Source organism: Drosophila serrata, unplaced genomic scaffold, assembly GCF_035046125.1.
Source record: "Drosophila serrata isolate PLE 108 unplaced genomic scaffold, ASM3504612v1 contig_217, whole genome shotgun sequence".
NCBI lineage: Eukaryota > Metazoa > Arthropoda > Insecta > Diptera > Drosophilidae > Drosophila > Drosophila serrata.
In genome coordinates, this window is record NW_028257115.1 from 230,184 (window position 1) to 255,630 (window position 25,447).

General features: G+C 29.8%; 1 protein-coding gene across 31 annotated transcripts in view; it reads left to right on the forward strand.

Annotated features, from left to right (window-relative positions):
- Positions 1–25,447, forward strand: part of nuf (rab11 family-interacting protein nuf) — a 54,098-nt gene that overhangs the window by 22,203 nt on the left and 6,448 nt on the right. For 10 of the 31 annotated variants that reach the window (XM_020954090.2, XM_020954088.2, XM_020954089.2 and 7 more), the window contains 2 exons: positions 6,052–6,090; positions 7,992–8,106. In XM_020954090.2, the coding sequence (XP_020809749.1) occupies positions 6,052–6,090; positions 7,992–8,106 (154 nt within the window). Of the gene's footprint in view, positions 1–6,051; positions 6,091–7,991; positions 8,107–16,389; positions 17,130–18,578; positions 18,800–19,362; positions 19,556–19,987; positions 20,195–22,916; positions 23,904–25,447 lie in introns of those variants that run through there. The other 21 variants (XM_086829823.1, XM_086829834.1, XM_086829818.1 and 18 more) reach the window with 13 other exon arrangements.

Below are 25,447 nucleotides of genomic sequence, written 5' to 3' on the forward strand. Positions count from 1 at the left end.
TTGTAATTTTGTATAATATTTTCTAAAGAAAACAAACTTAAGCAAAGCTAAATGTTTGTTGGAAGTATAAGAAAGTTTCGGGAAAGTGGGGAAAATGTAACGGAAGTGGGATTAAATTAGTCAGAGTTTGTTGAGATATTTAAGATTCTTAAGGGAAATAATATTTTTGAAGATCACATTTAAGTGAAATCAATATCTGAAATTTTAAATAGCAATTTGGGACTAAAATTGGGTAAAATGGTGGTGCAATTTAATTAAATTTTTAAATTAATTAAATTTCTTAATTAATTAATATTTAATTAAATATCTTGATATTAAAATGTTATTTCTATTTAGTTATGTTATATGTATTGAGGAAGTTACCTTCTGCACTTTTTTTTTCTCTTCAGAGTTTTTTAAATGTTTTTTAATGATTAATTATATAATTAATTGTAGTTATTGAACCTCTTTTTAATCTCTAGCTTAGCTCCAAATTATAGTCTTTACTTTAAAAAATATCAAGAATCATATAATTAAAAAGAACCTACATAATACTTTCTTTATCTTTTTTTAAGACCTTTCTCCGCTTGTCTAAGATTTTAATTAAAGCCTATCAGACATTTTATAATTCAATTAAATAACAACAAAAAAATATCTAAAATCTCACTCATATTAAGAAAAAAAAAACTCTCAAAAACTATTTTTTCCCTCAAAAAAATAAGAAAAAAGAGCGGTTTTTTTGTTAATAGTTTCAATTAGTTGAACTTCCCAGGCGCTTAATGAGCGGTTTTTTAAGTTAAAACTAGACTTAGGTAAGGTAAGGGAGGAGGGTGGAGTGGGGAGGGGTAAGGGGGAAGGGGGAAGGGGGGCGGTACCAGGTGAGTGGGCAAGGTGTGCTTCACCCTTTGGCAACACCGTTGAAATAGTAACAGTTAATCGCTGGCCACTGTGCATTGAGGCGTTTCGCCGTGAACAGTGAATTCTGCAATAAAGAAAAAATTAAACAACAACAAAATTGAAACAAAAAACATAAAACAAAAACTAGATTTGGCAAAAAAAAAAAAAAAAAAAACTTCCGTCAAAGAGAGAGAGGGAGAGAGAGAGGGAGAGCGTTGTATCTGGGTCAATCTCGCACCTTTAGCTTACCTGACTGGGACAGGTGTTTGTCTAATTTATTTTTACCTTGTTTTTCTATTTGCTTTTTTCTCTCCTTATTTATTTTTTATTTGCATAATCCGATCGTGATTGATTGACGCGGATTGAGGATTGGCGTGGCAAATATGAGACATAAATTGCAGCAAAAGAAAGGTACAAGAAAAAGCAAAAGGAAAACCAAAAGAAAAACGTTGAAAATAAAACAAACTCGAAGAGTTAATGGCAAACATTAACTTGGCTCACTGTCTGTTAGCCATTGTCTGCGTTTTTTTTTTGTGCCTTCTCTCTCTGTGTTTATGTTTTGAATTTTAAGCATTAAAGTTCAAGAAACTTTTGCCACCTTTTGGGCCGCCAAAAGTTGATTATTTAATTTTTGTTGGTAAGACCTCATCACTCATTAAAAGACAATCATTAAAACTTACCAAGAAAAAGTTATAGTTTTTAACTTTTTCATAACAAGTGCAAAACCTGTCTAAAGATCTTGGTTGTTTTTTTATGACTCGGTTTCCTTTGTCAGGTGACTTTTTTAAAGAAGGGGTAAAGAGACTTTCCCCTTCCATTCAATTAACAGTTTCTTGCTAAAAGCTGCAAGTAACTTGGTAATGAGTTAAGGTTGTTAACTAAAGTTAACTTAAGTAAAGTTAACTTGGTCTTTTTTACTGACAACCAAGTGTGAGAAATGAGCCACAAGAAAGAGTATATTTTTCACTGATTTGATATTATTTACTAAATGTCTGGGTAGTGTTTGTGATAAGTTATAAAGTAATATATATATAAAATAATTAAAAGTAATATATATGAATTATATATAATATAAAGTAATATATCTTCAATATTCTTCTTAAATTCTTTCACAAATATTATTATTTTACTTTATTATACAAGTAAATCTATGCATTTTAAATCAAATTAAATCAATTTACTTTTTATATCAGTGAATTTCATACATAGTAAACATTTAAAATCAATTTAATTCAGACTTTAGCTTTGTCTTAAAACAGCTATTTATTTAAGCTCTTAACTAATTATTATTTGAATAGATTTCTATAAAGTATAAATAATTAATATTTCATAACAAAGTAAGAATCAAATATTTCATAATAAATATGTATTTACAGCTGAGAATTTTATTATTCTTAAATGCCTTTCTTAAATTTATTCCATTTTAACTTTTATCACATTAAAGAAGACCTAAGAAATAAATAATAATTATAAATATTTATGTATATATATTATTTATACTATGTATATATATATTAAATATTTGTTTATTTGTATACTTTCTGTTACTAAATAACAATTGAAATACCTTTTGGAAGCTCCCTTCTCTGCCTCATTTCCACCTGTTATTTTGTTCAGGTGACCCCGCCCCCCCCTTTTGGAAGGGGCTAACGAAGCGGAACGCAATGCGAAAGGGAATAGAATAAAGCAGGGGAGATGACAGAGGGATAGTAATTGTGGTGCTAAAAAAAAAACAGAAAAGAAGGTGGAAGAATGAACAGAGTTTTTGTTATTCAACAGGTGCTTTTTGTTAAAATGCTTTGACAGGTTTTTAACCTTATCTTTAGTTTTTAATGTATGCAGCTTACAAATCTGTTGATTTATTGTTTTTGAGATTTTTTAGGGAAATTTTAAAGCTTCTTTGAAAGAGTAAGAAGTAAAAAAATGTGTAGAAAAACCGCAGATCATGATTTCCGGTTTAATATTTCATTGAAATTATAAAGCAACTTCCTCTGTACGAAATTCAAGGTTACCCAAATATGCTGAAAAACTGAATCAAATTTAGTAAATGAGTCTCCACTCCCAAATATATGTATATATATATATACTATTCGTATGTATACCCCTCCCCTTTTGGGACACTCCTCTAAAAGCTGCCAACGACCTTAATCATATTTAAACAGTTTTTTAAACAATTTTTTTGGGTTGCCATAGAAATTACATGCCATTACCTTGATCATTTTTTTCTGTATGTACAATTAACTGTAATTTTTTTGATTCGTTATTTTATTTTTCTGTTTCTTCTTTTATTTTGTTTAATGTGTATTTATTGCTTAGCTAAAAAAAGTAATCAACAAAATAGCTTGTAGTTATTATATTTGCAATGGTGATGCAAGCTTAGAGTTGAAATTTGATATTAAATCAAGTTTTATTTGTGAAAAATTATTCAAAAATATGTTTAAATTACAAATTAAATATAAATTTGTCTTGAAACTTAGTCAACTTAAAAACTTGTTTAGATAGCTCAATTTTTTACCTTTGAAAAGTTTTCCCGGACTTTGAACCCCAATTTGATATTAAATTAATTTTAGTTGGGAGAAATGATTAAAAAATATTTTAAAACTATAATATTGTCTTGAAAATTAGTCAAAATATTTAAATATATTTTATGTTGTTAATATATATAATTAATTAATTTTTACACCTTTAAAAGGGTTTCCCGGACTCTGAACTCAAAAATGATATTAAATCAATTTTGAGTTGGGAAATATTACCCAAAAATATTATTAAATTATAAATTAAATTTATAATTTACCTTGAAAGTGTCAAAATAATTTTTTTATTTTATTTTATTTTATTTCATTAAGATCACTTAATTTGTAGGCTTTTAAGATGTTTGTCTTGACTCTGAACTGAAATTTAATATTAAATAAAGTTGTAGTTAACAGATAAGGTTCGAATATACTTAAAAATTATAAATTGAATATAAAACTGTATTGGTAGATAGTGAACATATTTTACTTTATTTTATTTGGTAAAGAGAAGGTAATTTTTAGATCTTCAAGAGGTTTTCCTTGACTTTGAACTAGTTATTCATGGATTTCTAAAATTAATTTACCTGCTTACTAATTACTAATGCAGCATTCTCTTTATTTATTTATTAAATAAATAAATATATATATATATCCTCCTTTGTATATGTAAATATATATTCAACTCCTTAGACTGGTTTTTTGCCTTCAAACCAATTTAAAGTCTCAACTTTTGGTCTCCATTTTAATGTCAACTTCACTTTGCATCAATAAAATGCCAGACGACCGACCACTGACTCATAAAAGCAGCAACTAACCGCAAAAATATATATATCTTTTTTTATTTTTTTGCATTTTTTACTTCTGCAAAAAATTGCGCAACATTTTCCTTGTTTTTTTTTTTTAGTTGCTGCAGCAGGTTCCCCTCAACACTATTTGGCTTTGGTCAATTTGGAATAATTTGCAGCTTGTTTTTAGATATTTTTTTTTGTACTTTTTGCATTTTTTACGAGCACGCAATGCCAATTTTTATGATGTTTTTTACACACAGGATTAACTAAAAACATAAAACTAAAGTGGTATTATGATGAGACAGATTTTCATGGAATGCCTTTTGTTTTTTAAGCTCAAACTAAACCACAAAACTAGGTTAATGAGTTCAGTTGCCGACAAACTATAACTAAACAAAAAAGTGGAATAGCTAACGTTTTGTTTGCAAACTTTTCTGGTTTTGTGCGAAATTTTGCTACAATTCTTGTTTTCAATTTGAGAGGGGGGAAAAAACGGAACCATTTGCGGTTTTTCATATTTACGCCACGCATTTTCCATGTGAGAGACATGTGAGGTGAGATTACCTCGAATATAAACCGCAAAATACTTTCTGAGCGTTAAACAGAACAAAACATAAATAAATGTTTGAGAATAATGTTAATAATAGTTTGTATTTTTTGTGGTTTTAATGGTTTTCTAGGAGAAATAGTTGGAGATTATAATTTTGAGATAATAAAGTTTATTTTCTAGCAGTTTTTTAAACTGTTTAAATTATTTGATATAGGAATAAATAATATTATTGTGTAATATAGTTTACATTTAAACTATAAAATATTATTGCTCTTTGAGAGAATATTGGGGAATTAAATATGTAATTATTTGCACAATTTTGTTAACTCTTAAGTCACTAATTTCAATTTTGTTTTAATATTTTAAATTCAAGATTTAAACAAGTAAATAAATGATGTATAATTATTTATTTCATAGGTCTCTGAATAGATATATACAAAACCCTTAAAAATAATCTTCACCATTTTGTTTCTACTGAAATCTCTCTTAAAAAATTTTCCCTAATATCCCTTATATTTTTCTATATTTTCCACAAAATACCTTTCATCTAAAATGTATAAATAAAGACACTTTTCCGGCACTTTCCTTTGCATTTCAACATTCACTATTTTCCATTTCCATTTCCCTTTCCCCTTCATTTGTTGCAAAATGTCTCCCACCTTTGACCCATTTTTCTCAGTTAGACAAACAGCATTTTCCTTGCACACACACACACACACACACACATTTTCCTCGTCCATTGAGTTTCCACTTTGAAATTTAGTCGTCTACGTTTCTGTCTCTATATTTGCCGTGTCTTTTTATCTGTCTGCGTCTACATGCATCTTTCGCAATTATTTTGTCTTGGCTGCAGTTTGGCTTTTCCTATTTTCCTATTTTCCCCCTTTGCCTTTTTCTTTTCTGTATTTATTTATTTAGTTTGTTTTTGTTGTTTTTATTTTTTACCTGCTCGCGTGGGTGGTTTGGCTGCCATTATTGGCAGTGTTGTTTCTTTCATTATCACGTGTTTGGGTTTCTTTTCTTTTGGGTTTTGACGGCTGCCGACTGCGTCAAGTTGTTTTTCAAGTCTCTTTATTTTTCGCAGTTGCCTTTTTTATTGGTAGTTTGTTGTTTTTTCCCCCTCTTTTAGGTTTTTTTTGTGGGTTTTCCAATGTCAGCTAATTTGTGGGCTAGAATTTCCTTTTGTGTAGGTTGTATTTTTGGGTGTTTTGGATTAAAAGTTTAAGGTTGCATTGTTGCATTTAAGTAGTCTTGTTGGTTTTTGTGGTTACCTTAAATTATGGCTATATTATTTACTTATTTTTGTTTAATTTGTATTTTTCAGTTCCGGCCGCAGACAGATTAGTTCAAATGCCTTAGCCAGGTAAGTTTCAATAAAACATTTAAATATTATTAGATATATATGTTAAAAAATTGAAATATTTAGAAAAAACGGTATACGTTTATATTTTATTCAATTTAAATTAAAATTGGTCAAGGATTCGTGATTATAACACTAAATAACTATGAGATATAAAATCACTTGACTAATTATTTACAATCAAAGTCAAAATTTGTTCTGTATATTTTATAATAAATTTTGTTTTTAATGAAAAAAAAAAAACATTTTACTTGAACAGTTCAATACTGAAAATAATTTCAATTTAAATTCAACAAATTTTAATTTTTATTTTTGTATTTTAATAATCTTGTATTTATGTTTAAATCAAAAAGCAAAAAATGGTTTTAGACTTTAAAAAATCCTAAGATAAAAAATGTATGCCAGTTTAAGATTTATTGTTAAAATTAATAGCACTCTTACAGTTTTAGAATCATCTATCAATTGGTAAAGATATCAGCTAAATGTTAATACAACTGCCAGTTTTAGATTCATTGTGCAACTGGTTCAAATCTTTGCTAGTAGTGACAACTTATATGACAGTTTAAAAGCAAAAATACAATCTGGATAACATAGGTGGCACCACAAAAGAAAATTTTTTACATGTATAATATGTAGATGTATCGTGTAAAATTTACACAGCTCCATCTATCTTTGATAAACAAGAGAAATAAAATATAAAAATTTTGATAAATTAAAGTTTTAAAAAACTCATAACTTGGTCAAAAATTCTTTAATTTTAAATCGGAAAGCTGTTTTATGCTAGTTTTTATTAGGTTAAAAAATCTGCTTACTAAATTTAACATTTTAAAAAATTTAATTTTTTTGCTCAATTATTGGCAATTTTAATAATGACAATTTAGTGATGTAAAATTTTGAAAACAATTTTTTCGTCCGGAGTAATCTAGATCGACGCAGTTTTTTGTGCTGATCAAGAATATATATGGTTTATAGTGTCGGAAATGAGTCCTTCGATGTGTTTTAAGCTTCAGACTGAGATGCAATACCCTGTTTTTGCTATAAAAAAATAGATGGGAACAGACATTCCGAAGTCCAAATAATAACACTCTTGTTTTGATTTGAAATTTGATATCTCTTCCGTATTTATTGTATTACTCTTTTATTCATTATTTTATTTAATTGCAGTATTTTGTAATGCAGAAGTATTTTATAGATAAATTCAATCCGAAAACCAATATAAATTCAATGGATTCTTGTTAATATTTTAAAAAATGATAAATTTTTCGACAAATCAAATTTTACAAAACTCATAACTCAGCCAAAAATGCATTAAATTCAATTCGGAAAGCTGTTCTGTGCTAGTTTTTACAAGGTTAACAAATCTGCATACTTAGTTTAACATGTAAAATTTTTTAATTTTTTGCCAATTTTAATGATGTAACCCCTTATCGTTTTTTCAATTTTTGGCCAAATTTAAAAAAAAAATTTTTTCGTCCGGAGTAATCTAGATCGACGCAGTTTTTTGTGCTGATCAAGAATATATATGGTTTATAGGGTCGGAAATGACTCCTTCGATGTGTTTTAAGCTTCAGACTGAGATGCAATACCCTTTTTTTGCTATAAAAAAATAAATGGGAACAGACATTCCGAAGTCCAAATAATAATACTCTTGTTTTAATTAGAAATTTGATATCTCTTCCGTATTTATTGTATTATTTTATTATTCTTTGTCTTATTTAATTATAGCATTTTGTAATGCAGAAGTATTTTATAGATAAATTCACTCCGAAAACCAATATAAATTCAATGGATTCTTGTTAATATTTTAAAAAATGATACATTTTTCGACAAATCAAATTTTATTTTTTATTTGTTTTATATATTTATATGTTGTATATATATATATTTATATATTTTTATTATAGCCAACTCTATAGATCATCGAGCTTCAACTCATCGGGCCGTAGCTCCAACTGTGATACAACCGAAGACATGTACAGCGATATAAGTTTGGAGAATCGCCATGATTACGACTATAGGGTAAGTAAATCTACAAGAAAGTTAAATAAAATTAGTTAAAATAAAGTAAAGTATTTTTAAACTAAACAAAATAAAATAAATTAAAGCTTTTACAAGTCAAATCTCAAAGATATTTACAATTCAGTAAAGTTTTCCAATTAATTTGAATTAGTTCCTTTAAATTATTACACATTTGTCTTGCATAATTTCCTTAGCAAACAACAAGCTTAAAAAATAAATCTCCCTTTGCATGATTAAGCTAAAAAATAGCTTTAAAAAAAATGTACAAACTGTCAATGTCTGAAAATAATTCATCAAAGAAATTGCTGATGAAGCTGAGGATGGGGGCATAATCTGCACTTGAACCGAATTCGCAAGCTCACAAATGAAATTATTTACCAACTTTCATGTGTGTTTTTTAAGTGAGCTTTGAAATTCCAAAAATGTTTCATTTTTTGTGATTACATTTTGCGAAATGAAATGTATTCGTTGGGAAAGAAAATGATTCCCTGGAAAAGTGACTTTGTGACTTTTCACTTTGGCTCATCGGTTCGCAGCGATGTAAAACGTGTTTTATTTTTTGTGTAGTTTGTTTGTTGTTTGTTGTTTTCTTTCCCTCAATCGCCATGGCAGTCACCTTCTTCTTCATTTTTTGTTGATCGTGTTGGCTACCTGGCAGGTGAAATTCAAAGCCTTGTGTGGGTTGCAATCGGTGGATCCAATCGGATTGTGCTCCATTCGCTGTTATATAAAGCGAAAAAATAGGGGAAAAAAGCAAAAGCATTTCAGTAACATGGCCAATTTGGGTGGGAGAAGAGGAGTGCATTGGCGCCTCAAGGTCATTGAAATTCACTTGAAATGGCCTCCCTTGGAATTACCGTCAATTAGATTTCCCGCGGGGCAAGTGTCTGATGGAGGAGATTTTTCTTTTTATTATACATTTTCGTGTATGGGAAACATTTGCAAAATATGCGAGGTGGGGCTATCAAAAAGAATTTTTAGTAGGTATTTTACAAGCTTAAAAATTAAATAAAATAAACCTTTTTCTTAAGGATTTTTGAAACAATATTTTGCATATTTTTGAGCAATGAAAAGTTGTTAAAAATAATGTAAAAGTTCAAGAGTGATGCCAAAGCATTTTTATTTTATGATTTATTTATATTTTCTTTTCTTTTTTTTTTTGAAATATTTTGCATATTTTAACTGCAAAAATAAGTTGTAAAAAAAATAAATAGTTTGAAATAGACTCTTTGAAGATTGAAATTAAATCTAATAAATTTGTTTAACACAAATACAAGTTGTTAAAAATATTTACAAGCTCATCACAGAAAACTTGCTATATTTTATTAAGTCCCTATATTAAATTAGATTTTTTTAAGGGATATTTTACATATTTTAAAGTAACTTTAAGGTGTAAAAAATATTTACAAATTCCAGAGAGGACTACTAATGTTTTTATTTTATGATTTATATGCTATTTAGGTTTCATTTGAAATTGTTTTTTACTTTTTTAAGATAGTTTGCTTGTTTTAAAGATACTAAAGCTGGTCAAAAAATAAATATTGGTTCATTTAAAAGAGATTATTTATTTATGAATTATATCTATTAAATTTGCAACATTTTCTTCTATTATTAATATTTCAAAACAATAAAAACATATCATTAATATTGTTTATTTAAAATCCTCACCACATACTTTGAAATTTTTCCTTTTTCAATACTTTAAATTATTATATAAATATATTCACCATTAATGTGAATCAATATTCATCATAAATATGCAATCCATATGAAATTACAAATGTTTTCATTAATATGCAAAAGACATCAGCTTTCTTTCCTGCCAACTTAAAGCTAAAGATTTCCGGAACAAAAGCAAATAACAGGGATACATATGTGTCTGTCTGTCTATCTGCATAATTGCAGAAAATAAACAAATAAGGGAATATGAAAACCTGGTAAAAGTATCCACACAAACAATAAAAAAATGAAAGGTGGAAAAGTGTACAGGAAAAAATAAAACAGAAAAAAAAACATATGCCAGAGTGAAAATTGTATTTTTTGCGAAAAAATCTCACGTACGAATCAATTTTTAAAACGACTCTCTGGTTGCTATTGTTCTTTTATGCAACAGGCCAAAAGGGAAACGGAAGTGTGGAATTTGTGCCAAAAGGAAACAGGTAACAGGTGAGGGGGAAGGAAAAGAGGGGGGAGAAGGGTCGTTTGGGCCAAAAGATCATTACAAGTCATAAGAAGTGCCTCGCATTTTGGCTTGATTGTTGTGTGAAACTTGGCGCTGCATACGAAATGAGGTCTAAGATGGAAAAACAGGAGGAAAAACAGGGAGAAAAACAAGGGGAAAAACAGGGGGAAAAACAGGGAGAAAAACAAAAGGTTTTATGGCCAAAAGGAGATGGGTTATTAACTGGAAACTTTGTCTATTAGGGTTTTAATTATAACAAAAACATTAAGATTGAAGTGTTAGATTGAAATTGTTAGTAATTTATTCAATAAAACTATTGAAAGGTATTATTATTTCTTACAAAATATACTAGTTTATTATAGTTATTATTTAATTATTATCATTATTAAAACAAGAGCAAAGTTTATAAACAAAATATATATGATTACAAAAGAAAAGTATTTAATAAATAATGAGGATATAGTATTTAACATAAGCTATATTATTAAAAATTCAACCAAAATTATATCTAAAAAATTCTGTGTTCGTAATTTTTACCTTCTTGTTATTTACTTTTATTCCATAGAAAATTAAAATTAATACCCCGTATAATTATTCCTTTGAAAATTCTTGAAAACCCCTTAAAAATATATATTTATATTTAAACACCTTTCACTTGTTTTTAAAACCCAATTTCTCTGAAGTGAATTTAGGGACAGGTGAAAACTTTCCACATCTCACCTTGGACCGATGCCCAGAAAAGTGTTGAGCGTATCCAAAAAGATTTTCACTGCACCAAATACGATTTTCTAATTTAATTCCTTTCTTTCACTTCTCGCTTGCCCTAAATTTTCCACCCCTCCTCCAACAAAAATTTTCCTCAATGCTCCGTTGGCTTAATTAAACCGAGGTCAGTCTGTACACCCGGAAGAAAAGAATTGGAAAAATCTTACATAAGGTTTTTCTTTTCCTCTCTCTCTCTCTCCCGATCTTGATCTCTTTTCCATCTTTTCCCAGCGGACTGTCAGAGGGTTTGATTAAAATCTGCCTGGATTTGCATCGTCGCACTTATGCAATTATAACTGTAGGCAAACCCAAGACAATGCCACAATTGCAATTTGTTCAATTGTCAGAGAGACTTGCAAGAAATCTGTTTTTCTTTTTTGGGTTAATACATGCACAAGTGGAGTATATGTACATATCTCTCTCTGGGAATGACGACATCACTTGAGAGTTGCCCAAGCAAACTGTTTAGGATTTGGTAATCTCCCAAATTGAATATCTTTGCCGTCTTTTTTTTACCATACCTACATAGTATATTTGTATATAAATCTTTGTTTCTTTGCCACATTGATGAAGGCGTCGACTGGAAACTGCCACCTACAAGGCATCGTGGCATAAACAAATAAAGAAAAACTATGGGCCAGGTGTCTTTGGCTAATAGAATGCATAAATAGAATCGAAGGGAATACAAATGAAGCTAAAGTTGGCAGAAGAAAAGGCAAGGCAATAAAGTAAATGCTATTATTTTAAATATATAATATTTATACCCTTTCATAGCATTATAATTTCAGTCTGAAGCTTAAAACACATCGAAGGAGTCATTACCGACCCTATAAACCATATATATTCTTGATCAGCACAAAAAACTGCGTCGATCTAGCTATATCCGGCACAAATTTTTTTTTTTTTCAATTTATTTTCTCCAAATTTTGTCATTTAAAATTGTCAAAAAAAAATTGGCAAATATTTGAATTTCTTGAAATTTCAAATTAAGTAAATAGATTTATTAACTTTGGAAAAACTAACATAGGAAAGCTTTTCGAATTGAATTTAAGGCATTTTTGACTTAGTTATGAGATTTTTAAGTTTAGATTTGTTGAAAAAATTGTCATTTAAAAATATCGATTGAAATAATGCAAATAATTTAAGCTTATTTATGATAGATTTTCGGTACGAAGCCATTTATTTTGCAATAGAAACAACAATTTGCTTCACATAACACTTCCTTTAAATATTGTTTAATTCCTATTAAAAAATTCTCTTTGTGACTATAAAGTTATTATAACTCTTTTGTGTTTAGTAATCAATGATTCTATATTTAATTTCTTGTTTTTACCATTTTATTAAAGACAAATCAAAGCAATACACTTGATTCAATGTGTATAGTTTACAAATCCAGCTTTAAAAGAAAATACCCAAATTTATTTAATACTTCACTCCATTAAATGCAATAAGACTATGACTAGGCTCTCCTTCTCTTTACCTTTCCGAGCAATTTACTTCCCTTTAATAGACTTGCATCATCTAAAACTGTTTTTCTCCCTTATTTAAAAATAAACGTTTCTTTCATAAACGTCTTCAAGTATTTAATTCGTTTTTCTTTCGGTCTACTTTGAGTCGCATTTGCATTAATTATGATAATTGCAACGTTTATGCCTCACTTTGTCTTGTCTTTAGGATTTACCATTTTTTTCGATGGTTTCTGGGTCAACGTCACAATTTGGGTTAAAAATTGATTTTCGTTTATGGTTTTCGTTTTTAGTCGCATTTTTTGTTGTATTATTCCTCAGTATCTTCGTATTCGTGGCGGCTCTATGTTTTTTATGTTGTGACGGGGTCTTAAGGTGGGCGTCAAAGGTGCCAGCGAAATTGTTTAATCGATAAGACAGAGAGACAGGTGGCATGCCACAAAACGACAGACAAACGTCCATTTTCAGTGGTGTTTTTGTTGTTATATATTTCTTTATGGGAAGTGGGTGCCAGAAGCCGTGTTTCTTTGCTGCTTTTTAGCTGATGGATCGATCGATGATGGGCTTGGTTGCGGTTTATTGATAAATATTTATTACGTCAATTTTTTGTTGGTGATATTTAATGGGTTACAAATGGTTGGAATTAAGTGTTGGTGAAAATGTTTAAGGTGCTTTAGCTTAGAAATATTTATATTTATGTTTATTGATAAATATTTATTAGCCGGATTCCTGTTGGTGATTTTTGGCTATTACAAATTGTTGGGAAAAAGTGTTGGTGAAAATGTTTATTCGAAATATTTTGCTAAGAAAAATTTATTATTATTTATTAGGCAGTATTTATTGGGGATGTTTTAAATAATTAAAAAAGGCTTAATAGAAAATGTTCTTAATTATATTTTGCTACAAATAAAATAATTTAATAAATTATTGTTGAATATTTATGAGGTATAGAAAGAGGTAAAGTTGCTAAGAAATATTTAATATATAAAGCCATTTAAAAGGCACAATTTTTCTTATATTTTTAGCCCATGTAAATACTTTTTAAACTGCTTAATTGTAATGTACTTTTAATTACAACGTTTTAAGCCTTATTCTGTTATTTTATGCTGTAATTTTCCTACCTCTAAGATAATCTCAATTTGCTTATTTGTTCTGTTCTTAATTTAAGTTAAAATGTTGACTTAACATTCCCCTTATTACCATAATATTATTATTCTACTTTTTTATGGTTTGTCTTCAACCCAAATCTAATAATAATTTGTTCTTTTGTTTCTTTTTCCTTTACTTTCAGGTAAGTTCAACACAAAACTACCTCAAGCACATTTTTAACTTAACAATTCCGTGAGGTAAGTGTTAAAAACGAACCCACAAAAGTGTCTGAGTCTTTATCTAAGCTGAAAATCGCCTCAAAGAATTGGCCATAATGTGAATTTATATTCCCACACATAGGAGAGGCGTGGCAGTGGAAGCAAAAATCCTACGCTTTCCATTACGTCATTACGTTCATTACTTTATTTTATTTTATATTATATATATACTCTTTTTGCACAAGGTTGTCCAAGGCAAACGGGGCGTTACATTAATGGTTAACTAGTCAAAAAGCGAATCATATCGAATCGGGTTTAGTTGAGGTTGAAGCCAACTATGGTCTGTGTTTCTTTTCTTGTCTTCGCCTTAACAATTTATTATAAATAATGAGACAGTGGAGAAGTTGAGTTAACAATTACGGCCTACGTGTGAATTACTGATTTTCAGAGTTTAAAACTTTTGCCAAATCATCTTAAACTTTTGGCATTTTCTGAGGGGGCAACACTTTTCAATAAATTGTATTACTTTTTTGGAGTATCAATTAATTGGGTTTCTTGAAATATATAGAAGAAACCAACCCTAACTTGGCTTACTTTTCTTAACTTGTTTTGTTTACAATTTACTTGGTTGCTAGCCAATCTTATCGTACACCAACCTTACCTCAACTTACGTTTCTTTGGAAGCGCTAAAAAGCAATAGTTACCTTGGCAACTTATATATTATGTATACAAAAACTGAAGTCAAGAGCCAAACAAATCGGTTTATACAGAAAGGGGATTTAAAAGGAGTGCTATATGTGCATATTGAATTAAAAACAAATAATGTATTCAAATTGCAATTGCGACTTTATGAAAACTTTAAAAAGTTCTACCAGTTACGAGGCAACTCCCTTGTTTGCTTTGTCAACTAAATATTTACACAATTTTTGCCTAATTATACAAATACACAAAACATACATGTTTTAGTGTATATATATATAGTTAGTATACAGCAAATTTATTTGCTGGCTTTAAACGTTTTCCGATCTGCGGCCTTTGGCGTTGATTAAAGAGTCTCGGTTACACAAATGATAAAAGTCAATAAAGATGGCAAAAGTCTATGGACTTTGTGTCATAAAGATAAAGAAATATGTGTGTTAGTATGGGAGATTGTGAAATAACTAAGAATATACACATATAAATAATAGGGAAACATTATTTTTACTTAAAGTTTGGTTTTTTTATATAATTTTTAGGTATTTTTTGCATTAGAAATAAATTATTAAGCATATTTAGCCACCTTTGAATTTATTTAAGTCTGAATTAACTTCATTTATAACTTACTCCAATTTAGATTAAAAATCTTTAGGTTTTTCTCTTTAAAATTATAAAAAAAATAGACTACCGGAAGCATACGTAATATTCCTAATTTGTAGTTATTTTATGATCATTTAGTTCTTTGTATTGTATTCCACATGTCGTACACGTAATATTTGTAGTTTTAGTCACTTCAAAGTTTGTTCTTTATCTTTTTATTGAGTTATTTGTATTTAATTCTATATATTTATTTCAAATTACACATTTTCCAAATGCATTCCTTTGTATCATCTGAAGTATGTATTTTCCTGACTCATTTTACTTTTGATTTTCCTCCACATTTACATTTAATTGACTCAATTTGGTTCAAGTGATGCTCGGGCTTATGTCGCTTTTGATTCCTTCCACTCGATTCTGTTTGCTTTTGTGTCTCGTTTCCCTTGCCCCTTCCCATGTCTTTTTTCCACTTTATCCAATGTATTTTGCAAAAAAAGTCTATTTAGATATATGCACTTGGAGAAAGGGAGACTTATTTGAAATATAAATAGTAGTTTATATACATTTTTAAGGATTTTTATATGGAAAAATGCAAGTGGCTTAAAATTATTTCTTAATATTTGTTAATTAAATTATTGAGCTTTAAAAGCGATTGTTTCTTCTATAAAGTCCTTAAAAAAGTTAAATGTATTTTAAATACAACTGGCAGAACACATTTTCAATATTTTTTAAAATATTTTAGAAAATGTATAGATTTTTCCATACTAAAATCCTAGTTTCAGTTAAATTGAAATGCGAATATACAACGTAACATTGCTTTAATTTTAAATACATATTATTAAAGTTTACAAGTATGGTAAAAAATCTTAATTTTTTTTCATTAAAATGTTATTAATGCGAACAAACATTAGGAATTTAATTTTATAATTAAAACATTAAAAAAAAGTGTTGGGAAGTAAGTTAGAAAATCGTAATTTATATAAATTACCTTGAGTTTGGGGAATTTAATTAATTAAAATTCGAAAACTCAGGTAATTCACTGAATTTTATTTAATAAAACCATCCTTACGATATATGAATTGAATTAAAAAAATATATTTAAAGTTTTCCAGTGCAGAAACAATTTCCCTTTTGGCAATATACAAAATTTCCAACACTACTAAGTCGAATTAGTCGCATTTTTCTAGTTTTGCCATTGCCTTTGTTTTGCCTTTTGCTTTGGGGGCTCTCTTTGTTTTTGTGTTTTCCCCCCTTTTTTTTTGGACACCCAAAACAAGTCGCGGTCGCTGCCAGCGTTCGACGCCAGCAGAGGCAGCGACTGTGGTTTTCCGCTGCTTTTTCGCCGCTTTTCTCCCTCTCCGATTGCATTTAACATTTAACTCTTGCCGCGTGCACAACACGAAAAAGAAAAACGCGGAGCAGCGAAGCGAACGGCCGCGCGCTCTCTTCGCTCTCTCTCGACGCTCTCTCGCGCGGGTGGCTTGCGTGCGGGTTTTGTTGTTGCAAAGGAAAATGCAAAGGAAAATGCAGTTGCAGCTGGCGCTGCCCTCGCGAAAATCAAACAACAAATGCTAAGCTAAAAAGGTTTAAAATTAGGCAAAAAATTCAACTAAAATTACCTTGGTTTCGTCGCGAGTGTTTGTTGTTAATTTGTTTTTTTATCGATCGAAATCGTTTATCAGCTGTGTCAGGTGCCCCTCATTGGCTCATTAAACGATTATTTAATATAAAAGCAAAAGAAAAATAACAGCTTATGTATTAATTATACCATTTGTTTGTGAGAAATAAGAAACCTTAATTAAAGCAAAGCAAAATCCCCCCTTTTCCCGAGATTTCCTTGGCCTCGGGGCGAATATTGCTTGATTGATCTTAAATTGAAAAGTGCGGTTGAATAAGTCTGATGAGTGTTTTGTAAAAGAAAAAAATATATATATGTATATTTATATGGAAATCAAGTGTGGCATAAAATTGATAAACGATGGAATTGATGATAAATGAAAGAAAATTAAAGTATAACGTATAAAACAAATTTATAAGAAAGCTTAAAGCAATGGTGTGATATGAGGCATTATAAATTGATAAAAAACTGTGGCAGTTATGGATGTACTAAGAAAAGATAGTGGAGTGATTAATAGATTGTATGAAATACTCAAATTAAATGTTTAAAGGGAGGACCTTTATACAGAAAATATATTAAATTAAATTACGAAATATAGGCAGTTATTGTTACGTTTCGATTTTATTCTTAAAGAATAAAACTTCCTTAAACCCAAGAAGACAACAAGCAATTTTACAAATATATTACATTGAACAAGTATGAATTTGAGTTATAAATGATTTCATAACAAATATCGGGAATGATACAAAAATTAGTGGAGTTAAAAAATGAAATTGGTTTTTAGGAACCTTAATAGTTTCTGAAAATATTTTCTATAGGATAAAGACCTCTTTAATTCCCAAAGATTACATAGAAACAAAGATTGTAATGTTAGAGTATATAAAATTACCACAAATATGACCTTAAAGTATGCTACAAAATGTTGAAAAATGTATTCTCTACCAATCTTGATTCCCGAATAGATCATAGCATACTTATATACCACTTTTTTACATTTATTTAATTTTATATTTGGTCTTTTAAAAAACCCCTCATATTCAATTATTTACATTTGTATTTATTTCAAGATCTTTCCTAATAAAAACCTTATAACTATCATAGTTTGCCAGTTAAAGGTTTTTTTTAAGACTGCACCTGCTTTCCCGCTTCCTCTTTCTCCCTCTTTTTCTTTCTTTTAATTCCTCTTACTTAGCATTTTCTATTAATTTTCCACCGTTAAGTTTTGGTAAGAGAAATATTCTTTCATTAGTGAGGTTGGTCCGTCAATTAGTAGGCATATATTTCTAACGGCACACAGCTCGAGGCAGAAGAAGAAGAAGAAGACAACGGACCGGAACTAAAAAATAACATAAAAAAAACCAATAAGCAAAGACAACAACAACAACAGTGAAAGAACGGAAAATCCGCTGATGACATCAACAAAGGGGGAAAGAACGAGACCGAGACACTATCCCGCATGCGTCCCGTTAATTTTGCTTTTCGCTTTTGCTTTTTATTTTATTCTTCGTGTTTTTTGGGTTCGTGTCCATGCTTACTATATTCACTTGCGCTTTTTGTTTGTAATGAAAAATTAAAGAGATTTGTTTTTGGGAGGGGTTCTTAGGTCATTTTGTATATATATACACGAAAATTCCTCATAATTATGCGCTGTCCATGAGTCAAAGAACATATGTTCGAAAACACAAGAGAAATCACCCTCGGACATATGGCAAAAAAGTTTTCTTTTTTCGGGGGATCGCTCTCTCTGCTCCGGCTTCTGCTGTCATTGCTCTTATTTGTTGATTATTGTTATTATTCTTTTTTTTTTCTTCCTATTTATATAAAGATTACGCTCTTTGAGTGCCTTTGTGCCTTGCTCTTCTTGCTCGCACTCTCTTTTCCTACGATTTTTCTCAGTTTATTTTTTGCCCCTGAATTTTTCTGGTTCATTCAGTTTGCTTTTCGCGTTTCGCGTGTTTTAAACGAATTTTTTCCTAGTTTCCTCTGTAATTATTATATTTAAATAAAAGATTTAAAGTAGACAAAATAGTTTACAATGATGTGTTGGAGAAATGTGAAAAATGTTGTGATAATATTTGGCTCTGGAATGATTTTAAGAGTTTAAAACAATACAAATTAAAAAAAACCTCAAATATATTTAAAAAAATGTATTTACAAAAATTTTCTAAAATAACTATGTGATACCAAGATTTGTTTTAAATAAAAACAGAATTCAAATATGTGTCTTTCTTCCCTAAAAATCATTATATACAACTTTTATTGATTTATAAATTTAAATATAATTTTTATAACATTTTGGGAGCTCAGGAAATCTTTAAAATTCTCTAAAAAAAATATACTTTAAAATTCAACATTCCTGTTCATATTTTGCTCACTCATTGTATACATTTCTGACGTTTTTCCTTGCCTTACTTTGTTGCATGGAAAATGCACAGCTGGAGAGGGGATACAAGAAATAATAAAATTTGCATTTAATGAGCTCCTCTTTATATTTGCTGCATCTTCGCTTTTCTTTCTTTTCTTTTCTTCTCCTCCTCATTGTATGCAAATCTTTTGTGGAATTCAATTTTGTTTGAAGAGTAGCTAATGATAATTTTCTTTCATGCTTTTGTTTTTTATTGCCAGCGAGGCACATATGAGGCAGCAAATTGTTGAAAGATATGGAAATTTCAAGAGACAAGACTGACAAAAAAATTAAAAGAAATTAAAAAGAGAAATTACTTCATTAAAAAGATAGAGTTTTAATTGATTTGGTTTAGATAAAATAGAAAAAATAATGTTGTAAAATAATTATTAAAAAATTTAAAAAGATTTAAAAGTAAACTACAAACCTAGAAATGTAACAATTTATTTATTTGCAGAAGATTTAATATATTAATTTGTTTTAATCGATAAAGTTTGTATTTATTTATTACTTTTTTTTATGAAAAACAATTTTTTATAACTTCCAAATTTATATATAAATGTTAAATTTATTTTAAAAGACTGTATTCTATTTGATTTTGATTTTCTAAGTCCCATAAAATCGTTATCACTCATATATAGGTTTAAATTTGACCCCTAAATTGAACTTTATTAATATGTGAGTATTTGTAAAGCTTTGACAAGGGCACTTTAACCATAAATACAGCTTTGATAAGACTAAGACCTAAGAATTCTATTAGATTCATAATATTAAAGTCCAAAACAAATAGAAAACCAAGTGAAATATATCAAACTTAGCCAGGCATTGCATTTTCTTGGTAATTAGATACTTGTCCAACGGTCACAGTCATAACAAAAGGAAAAGAACCTGGAAAACAGAGAGCTAAATATGTAAATTGTTAAGACTTTTGTCTAAGAACTTGCCTTGAAGTCGGCAGAAAAATTCATTTAACGCTCTGCTGGCAATACAAAATTTCAAAGAGAGATAGAGAGAAAAGAGGGTTGGTGTTACGTCTTCTTCTACAATGAATAGGTAACTAACTGTGACTGAAATATATATGTAAATAAATATAAAATATACATAAATATTTTTTATACAAATATAAACCATTTCCCAAATAGAAAACATAGAAAATGAGTTAGTTAGACCTTTGTTGAGGTAGATCACTTTTGTGACAGCCAACAGCTGTTGTCAGTCGTGTTTTTCCTGCTCTCTCTTTCGTTTTTTATAGTGCCCTCTCTTTTGCTTCTCCTTCTGGCCAGAAAATGGGGTTAGCATGTTTTGTTTCAGTTTCACCTTTTTTTTTTTGTTCTTTTGTCTTGACGGGGGCGAAACATTGGCGACGTCTAAAAGGTTTATTGCCATATAAAATGCAACAAACAGAAGAAATAATTGCAAATGCAAAAATGCAAAACACTGGGCCAAGAAAACGAGGTTAGATGGGGGTATAATAGACATGAATTTGTAGGCAAAACGATGTAGGGTAAAGGTTTCTTATAAAGGAGTAATATTTTTTGGTATTTTCATGCATAAAATAAAAGAAACATCATTTGAAAATGATGAAAAACTTCAAAAAATCCATGAATATAATTAACATTTAAATTGATATATTTCTAGTTCCTAAACATCATTCAAAAATGGGGAAAATCAAATAAAGAACCATGTTTCCCTTTTTCTTTAGAACCAAACCTTGAATTTTCATATTCCTGATTCCTTAAGATCATTCAAAACTGATGAACATCTTTGAAAAACTCTATAAATCTCTTTTCTATTCTAACTAGCCCTTGAATTTATATATATAGCTTAACTCCGTAGATATTTCCATTTCTATTTCTAAACTAGACCCTATCCCAACTCTACCCTATATCACCACAAAAATTTCGAGCTATTTATGCTATCTTTATGGTACCACATAAACGCTTTATCTGAGAACACATAAATCTTAATAGTTTCGTCTTTGGCGCGTGTGCATCCATTATTTATATAGATCCCCCCATCTGAACCTCAAAAAACATTCCTTAACTCGAGGCGTTGAAAGAGGCAAATGCGATGCCTCATAAAATGTGTCTGCTACTGCATAAAGATCTGGAAATTATTGCAGTTTTGAAAATTAGAAAATGTTATTTGAAGCTGTGTGTTTCACTTACTTTCAATTTTCATTGAGTTTTCCCAAACGAAACCTAAACGAGTTGCATTAGTCTGGTTTGTTGTCATTTTTCAGCAAAAGTTGTTTGGTGAAAGTTGTTGTTTTTTAATGTTGTTGTTCGTCTTGCTTCATTGACAAAATTGTCTAGAGATCAATGAGTGTTTTGTGGTCAAGTTTAGTGAGGTGTTTCTGTTTTGTGGCATTTTTACGCTTGATAAATGAGTGATTTTATTTTTAAATCAGTTTGGAAAACATGGAAACATTAGTCAGTGGTGGAAAAACATTTGTGCCGTAGTTTTACTATATAGTTTACACATTTTCAAGGGAATTTAATACCCTCTTCTATTCTAATTTCTTAGCTGGCAAAAAAATGAGTACAACAAATAAATTTAAATTTATTTTGACAAGCCACTTAAACCCATTTGACATTTGAGCAATTGTGCAGAATCGCAAAGCTTATTTCGCTGTCTCTCTTAATTTTGATGTGTAATTCTTATTTCTTAGCTCTTGTGAATCATACAATTTATTATAAACAATTTGCTTCAAGATGAAAAACTCATGACACATTTTTTTCGCTAACATTATAGATTGAATCATCCCAAGAATATAGAGAAGATAGAGAGAAGACTGTATCCGATTTGATTATGCAATTCTTTTGGTTACGGCAGAAGAATTGCATGCACCAACAGTTTTTCTTCCCTCCTCCTTCTCTTGGGTTATTTGTTTTTCTTGTTTTTCCTTCGTTTTATCTACACGAAGTTCATCAATTCAACTAGGAAATTAAACTCAGCCAGAAGCCCAGAAGAAAAACACAAACCCAGTCGTGTAGAAAGAACGAGACTTGGTTTAGGGAAGACGAGAAGAGAGCGGAGAAGAATTGCTAGATCCGTAGACTGTCTTTATTGGTTCTTTTGTTTATTTTTTTCAGAAAAATTCTTTATGGCTTTTTCCCATTCTATTTCTCTGTCTTTGCTCTGCTTTCTACATTGTAAACCATCTTATTCCCAATCTAATCCGAATTCAAATCCAAAACAATTACCCTTCAATTTGTTAAGAATTGTGCTAAAGGCCATCGAGAGATACAAAAGTCGGAAAGAATCATTTGCTAAAGTTTCTATTTATTATTTCTTTTGCATAATTTGCTTGACTGCTTGGGGGAAATATAAATTCTTTTGTTTATACGCTGAACTTTTCCGGCAGTTCAAGAAACTCATTCTGGAGAGAGGAAAAGCAGAAGAAAGAGAGGGATAAGAAAGAGAGAGAAAGAAAGAGGCATTCTTTAAAGAAAGATCTGCAGAAGAATTGTTCTTTTTATGAGTATGGAAAAGATGTTAATGTAGGAAAAGCTATTTTGTGAAGGATTTTCTTCAAAGTAAATGTTTCGGAAAAAAGTACAGAACGTTGAATAATATACAAGCTTTAAAATAAACAATTTTTAAATAATTAAACAATGAGTAAATAAGCAAAAATCAATTGAATATAAACAAATCAATTCGTGCCAAGCTACAAAACCACACCAATAAATAATAAAATAAATAAAACAATGCCTCCGATTTCTTGTAATTAAACGTATAAATATTTAACTGATGGATCAATTATTTCCTTTAGCCAGAGCCAAGCCTGAATATGCCCACAAAAGTGCCTTAAAAATGATTGAAAAATAATAAAAATAAGTAAAAATCAATTGAACAACAAAATATCTGAATAATGTGCCTACAAAGTTAAGACAAAACACAGTCTTCCCACTCAAAGTGTATAAAAACCTACAAAACAAGTGAAAATAAAGTGCGAACAAAACAAAACACGCCCCCTAAAGACCAGTGCCACGCCCCAGTAAAACCATTTAGCCAAAAAATAAATAAATAAAACGGAAGAATAACTACTAAAACCATGAGTAGTCAACCTGCCAGCCAGCCCGACAGTATCGACTTAGCCTATGATATGTGGGCGGGCCAGTTCGAGTTTGTTGGACCCACGACACCATCTCAACAACAGCAGAGCAACAGAAATAATTCCAACAACAATCTGAATAACAAGTGCAGGATTGGAGCACAGCAAAACCATCGGAAACTATCCACAGATAGTCTGGAGGATCTAAATCTTAGCTTCAATACAAGTGCCTCGCAAAATCCATTGAGTAACGCTTATAGTTTGGGTGTTGGTAAACATCATCCGCCCATATTGATCGATCAGGAGACTTTCCTTAGCCTTAATCCAGCGGATTTTGAGGATATTGTGCCATCGAATTCGGAACCCAGTTCTCTGGTTTTCATTGAGAACAAACTGGAGACGAATAATAACAATAATAATAGCCTGGAATCGAACAACAATAACCATATCAATCATAATAATAATAATAACAACAATAAGATCTACAATTTGGAGACTTTGACAAGTAAATTCAACAACAAAACCAACAACACCAACACCAACGGTTTCAAATTGGAGAATTTGAAGAATTTCAAGAACAAACTACTCTGTGATTTCGAGGATACCAGCAACGAGGACACCAGAGGAGGATCTGGAGGATCCGGACCCGGTGGAATGATGAATGGGGCTTTGAGTGCCGAAATCTGCGATAATTTTAATGAGCAAGTAAGCTTGGTTTACCCTCCGATTAAGGGGTTAATTTTAGCAAAAGTTCAGGGGTTCATTTAGTCTTTCCCCCTTTATAGTTTTTTTTTGTATGTAGTTTGCATGTCATGAGTATATAGTATACGCCCCAAGTGAATTATATATAGTACCTGGTGACCTGTCAATAATGTCCAGTTCATATATAAGCAGCAATTGAATGCAATTTGCTTTAGTCGAACTTTGAATGGCCGCAAGTTCAACTGTCGGTGGTGGAAAATTTCTGTTTGATTTGACATTTTAATTGGGGGAAAAACCTTTACAAAGAAAAATCAATATGCTGGAAACAAATGAAGTGAGTTTGTTAAAAGAAAATTATTAGGAATTATAAGATATGTTTAAAGTGCTGAAATTATAAAAGTTATTTATGACAAATTAAGAATAAAACTTGAATAAAAAGAAAAGTAAAAATGACATTGCCCTAAAAATTTATTAGCTATGAAGCTTAACTTATTCATGATAATGTGAAAGGAACACTTAAGGTTACTTTAATAACAATAAAACTAAAGACATGATTTGAGGTATAGAAAATTATATATTTTTATATGAACCTTTTTGTGATAAAATCAAAGTTTAAAAAACTCGTAACTAAGCCAAAAAAGCCTTAATTTTAATTCGGAAAGCGGTCCTATGTTAGTTTTTACTAGGTTAATTAATCTGCATACTCAACCTAAAATTTTAAAAAATTTTAGTTTTTGACCCTTTTTTTTGTACAATTTGGACCATAAAAATGTTTGAAAAAATTAAAAAAAAAAAAAAATGTTCCCTGAGATGGCTAGATTGATTTTCCTGTTAAATCTGATCTAGAATATATATAATTTATGGGGTCGGAAATCACTTCTTCAAAAAATACAAGCTTCTGACTAAAAAGAGAATACTAAATACTAAACTACATTTTTCTCTACAAAATGTTTCCACCTTTCCAAATATTTTCTAGCACTTTGAACTTTGTTTACAAATTTCCTTGACATATTTACCTTTTTTTCTCAACGCCAAAAATACAATTTCAAAGTCGAAGAACACCATAGTGTTGTGTATTTTGCCATATAATTTGGCAGACATCTGCCAACTATAAACAAAATATATACCATATATATTTGACGTCAAATGAGATCATCACTCACAAATCACATCAATGAGAGAAGAAAGGAAAACATATATATTTTCAGAAATTAGTTGAAACCAAAGCTAATGATACCACAACAAAAAAATAAAAATAAAAACTGTAACAAAATTAATGATTAGTTGTGAAGGGAAAATGTGTCAACGAAAGTAAGAGAAGCAAGCTCATGTGGTGAGGAAAAATTAAAAGGAAAAAGCAAGAGCACCGCGGAACGTTAATCTCTAAGGCGATTGCTCTAGTTTCAGGGCAGCAGAAAAAAAGAAGAATACAGACTTCATTCCCAGCATTTTTATTTAACCAATTATAGAGATTAGTAATTCCAGTCTAGAGTCTAGAGATTTCATATATCAGCGCCTCTTTGCCGGAGGTCAGCTCTTCTGGGCTT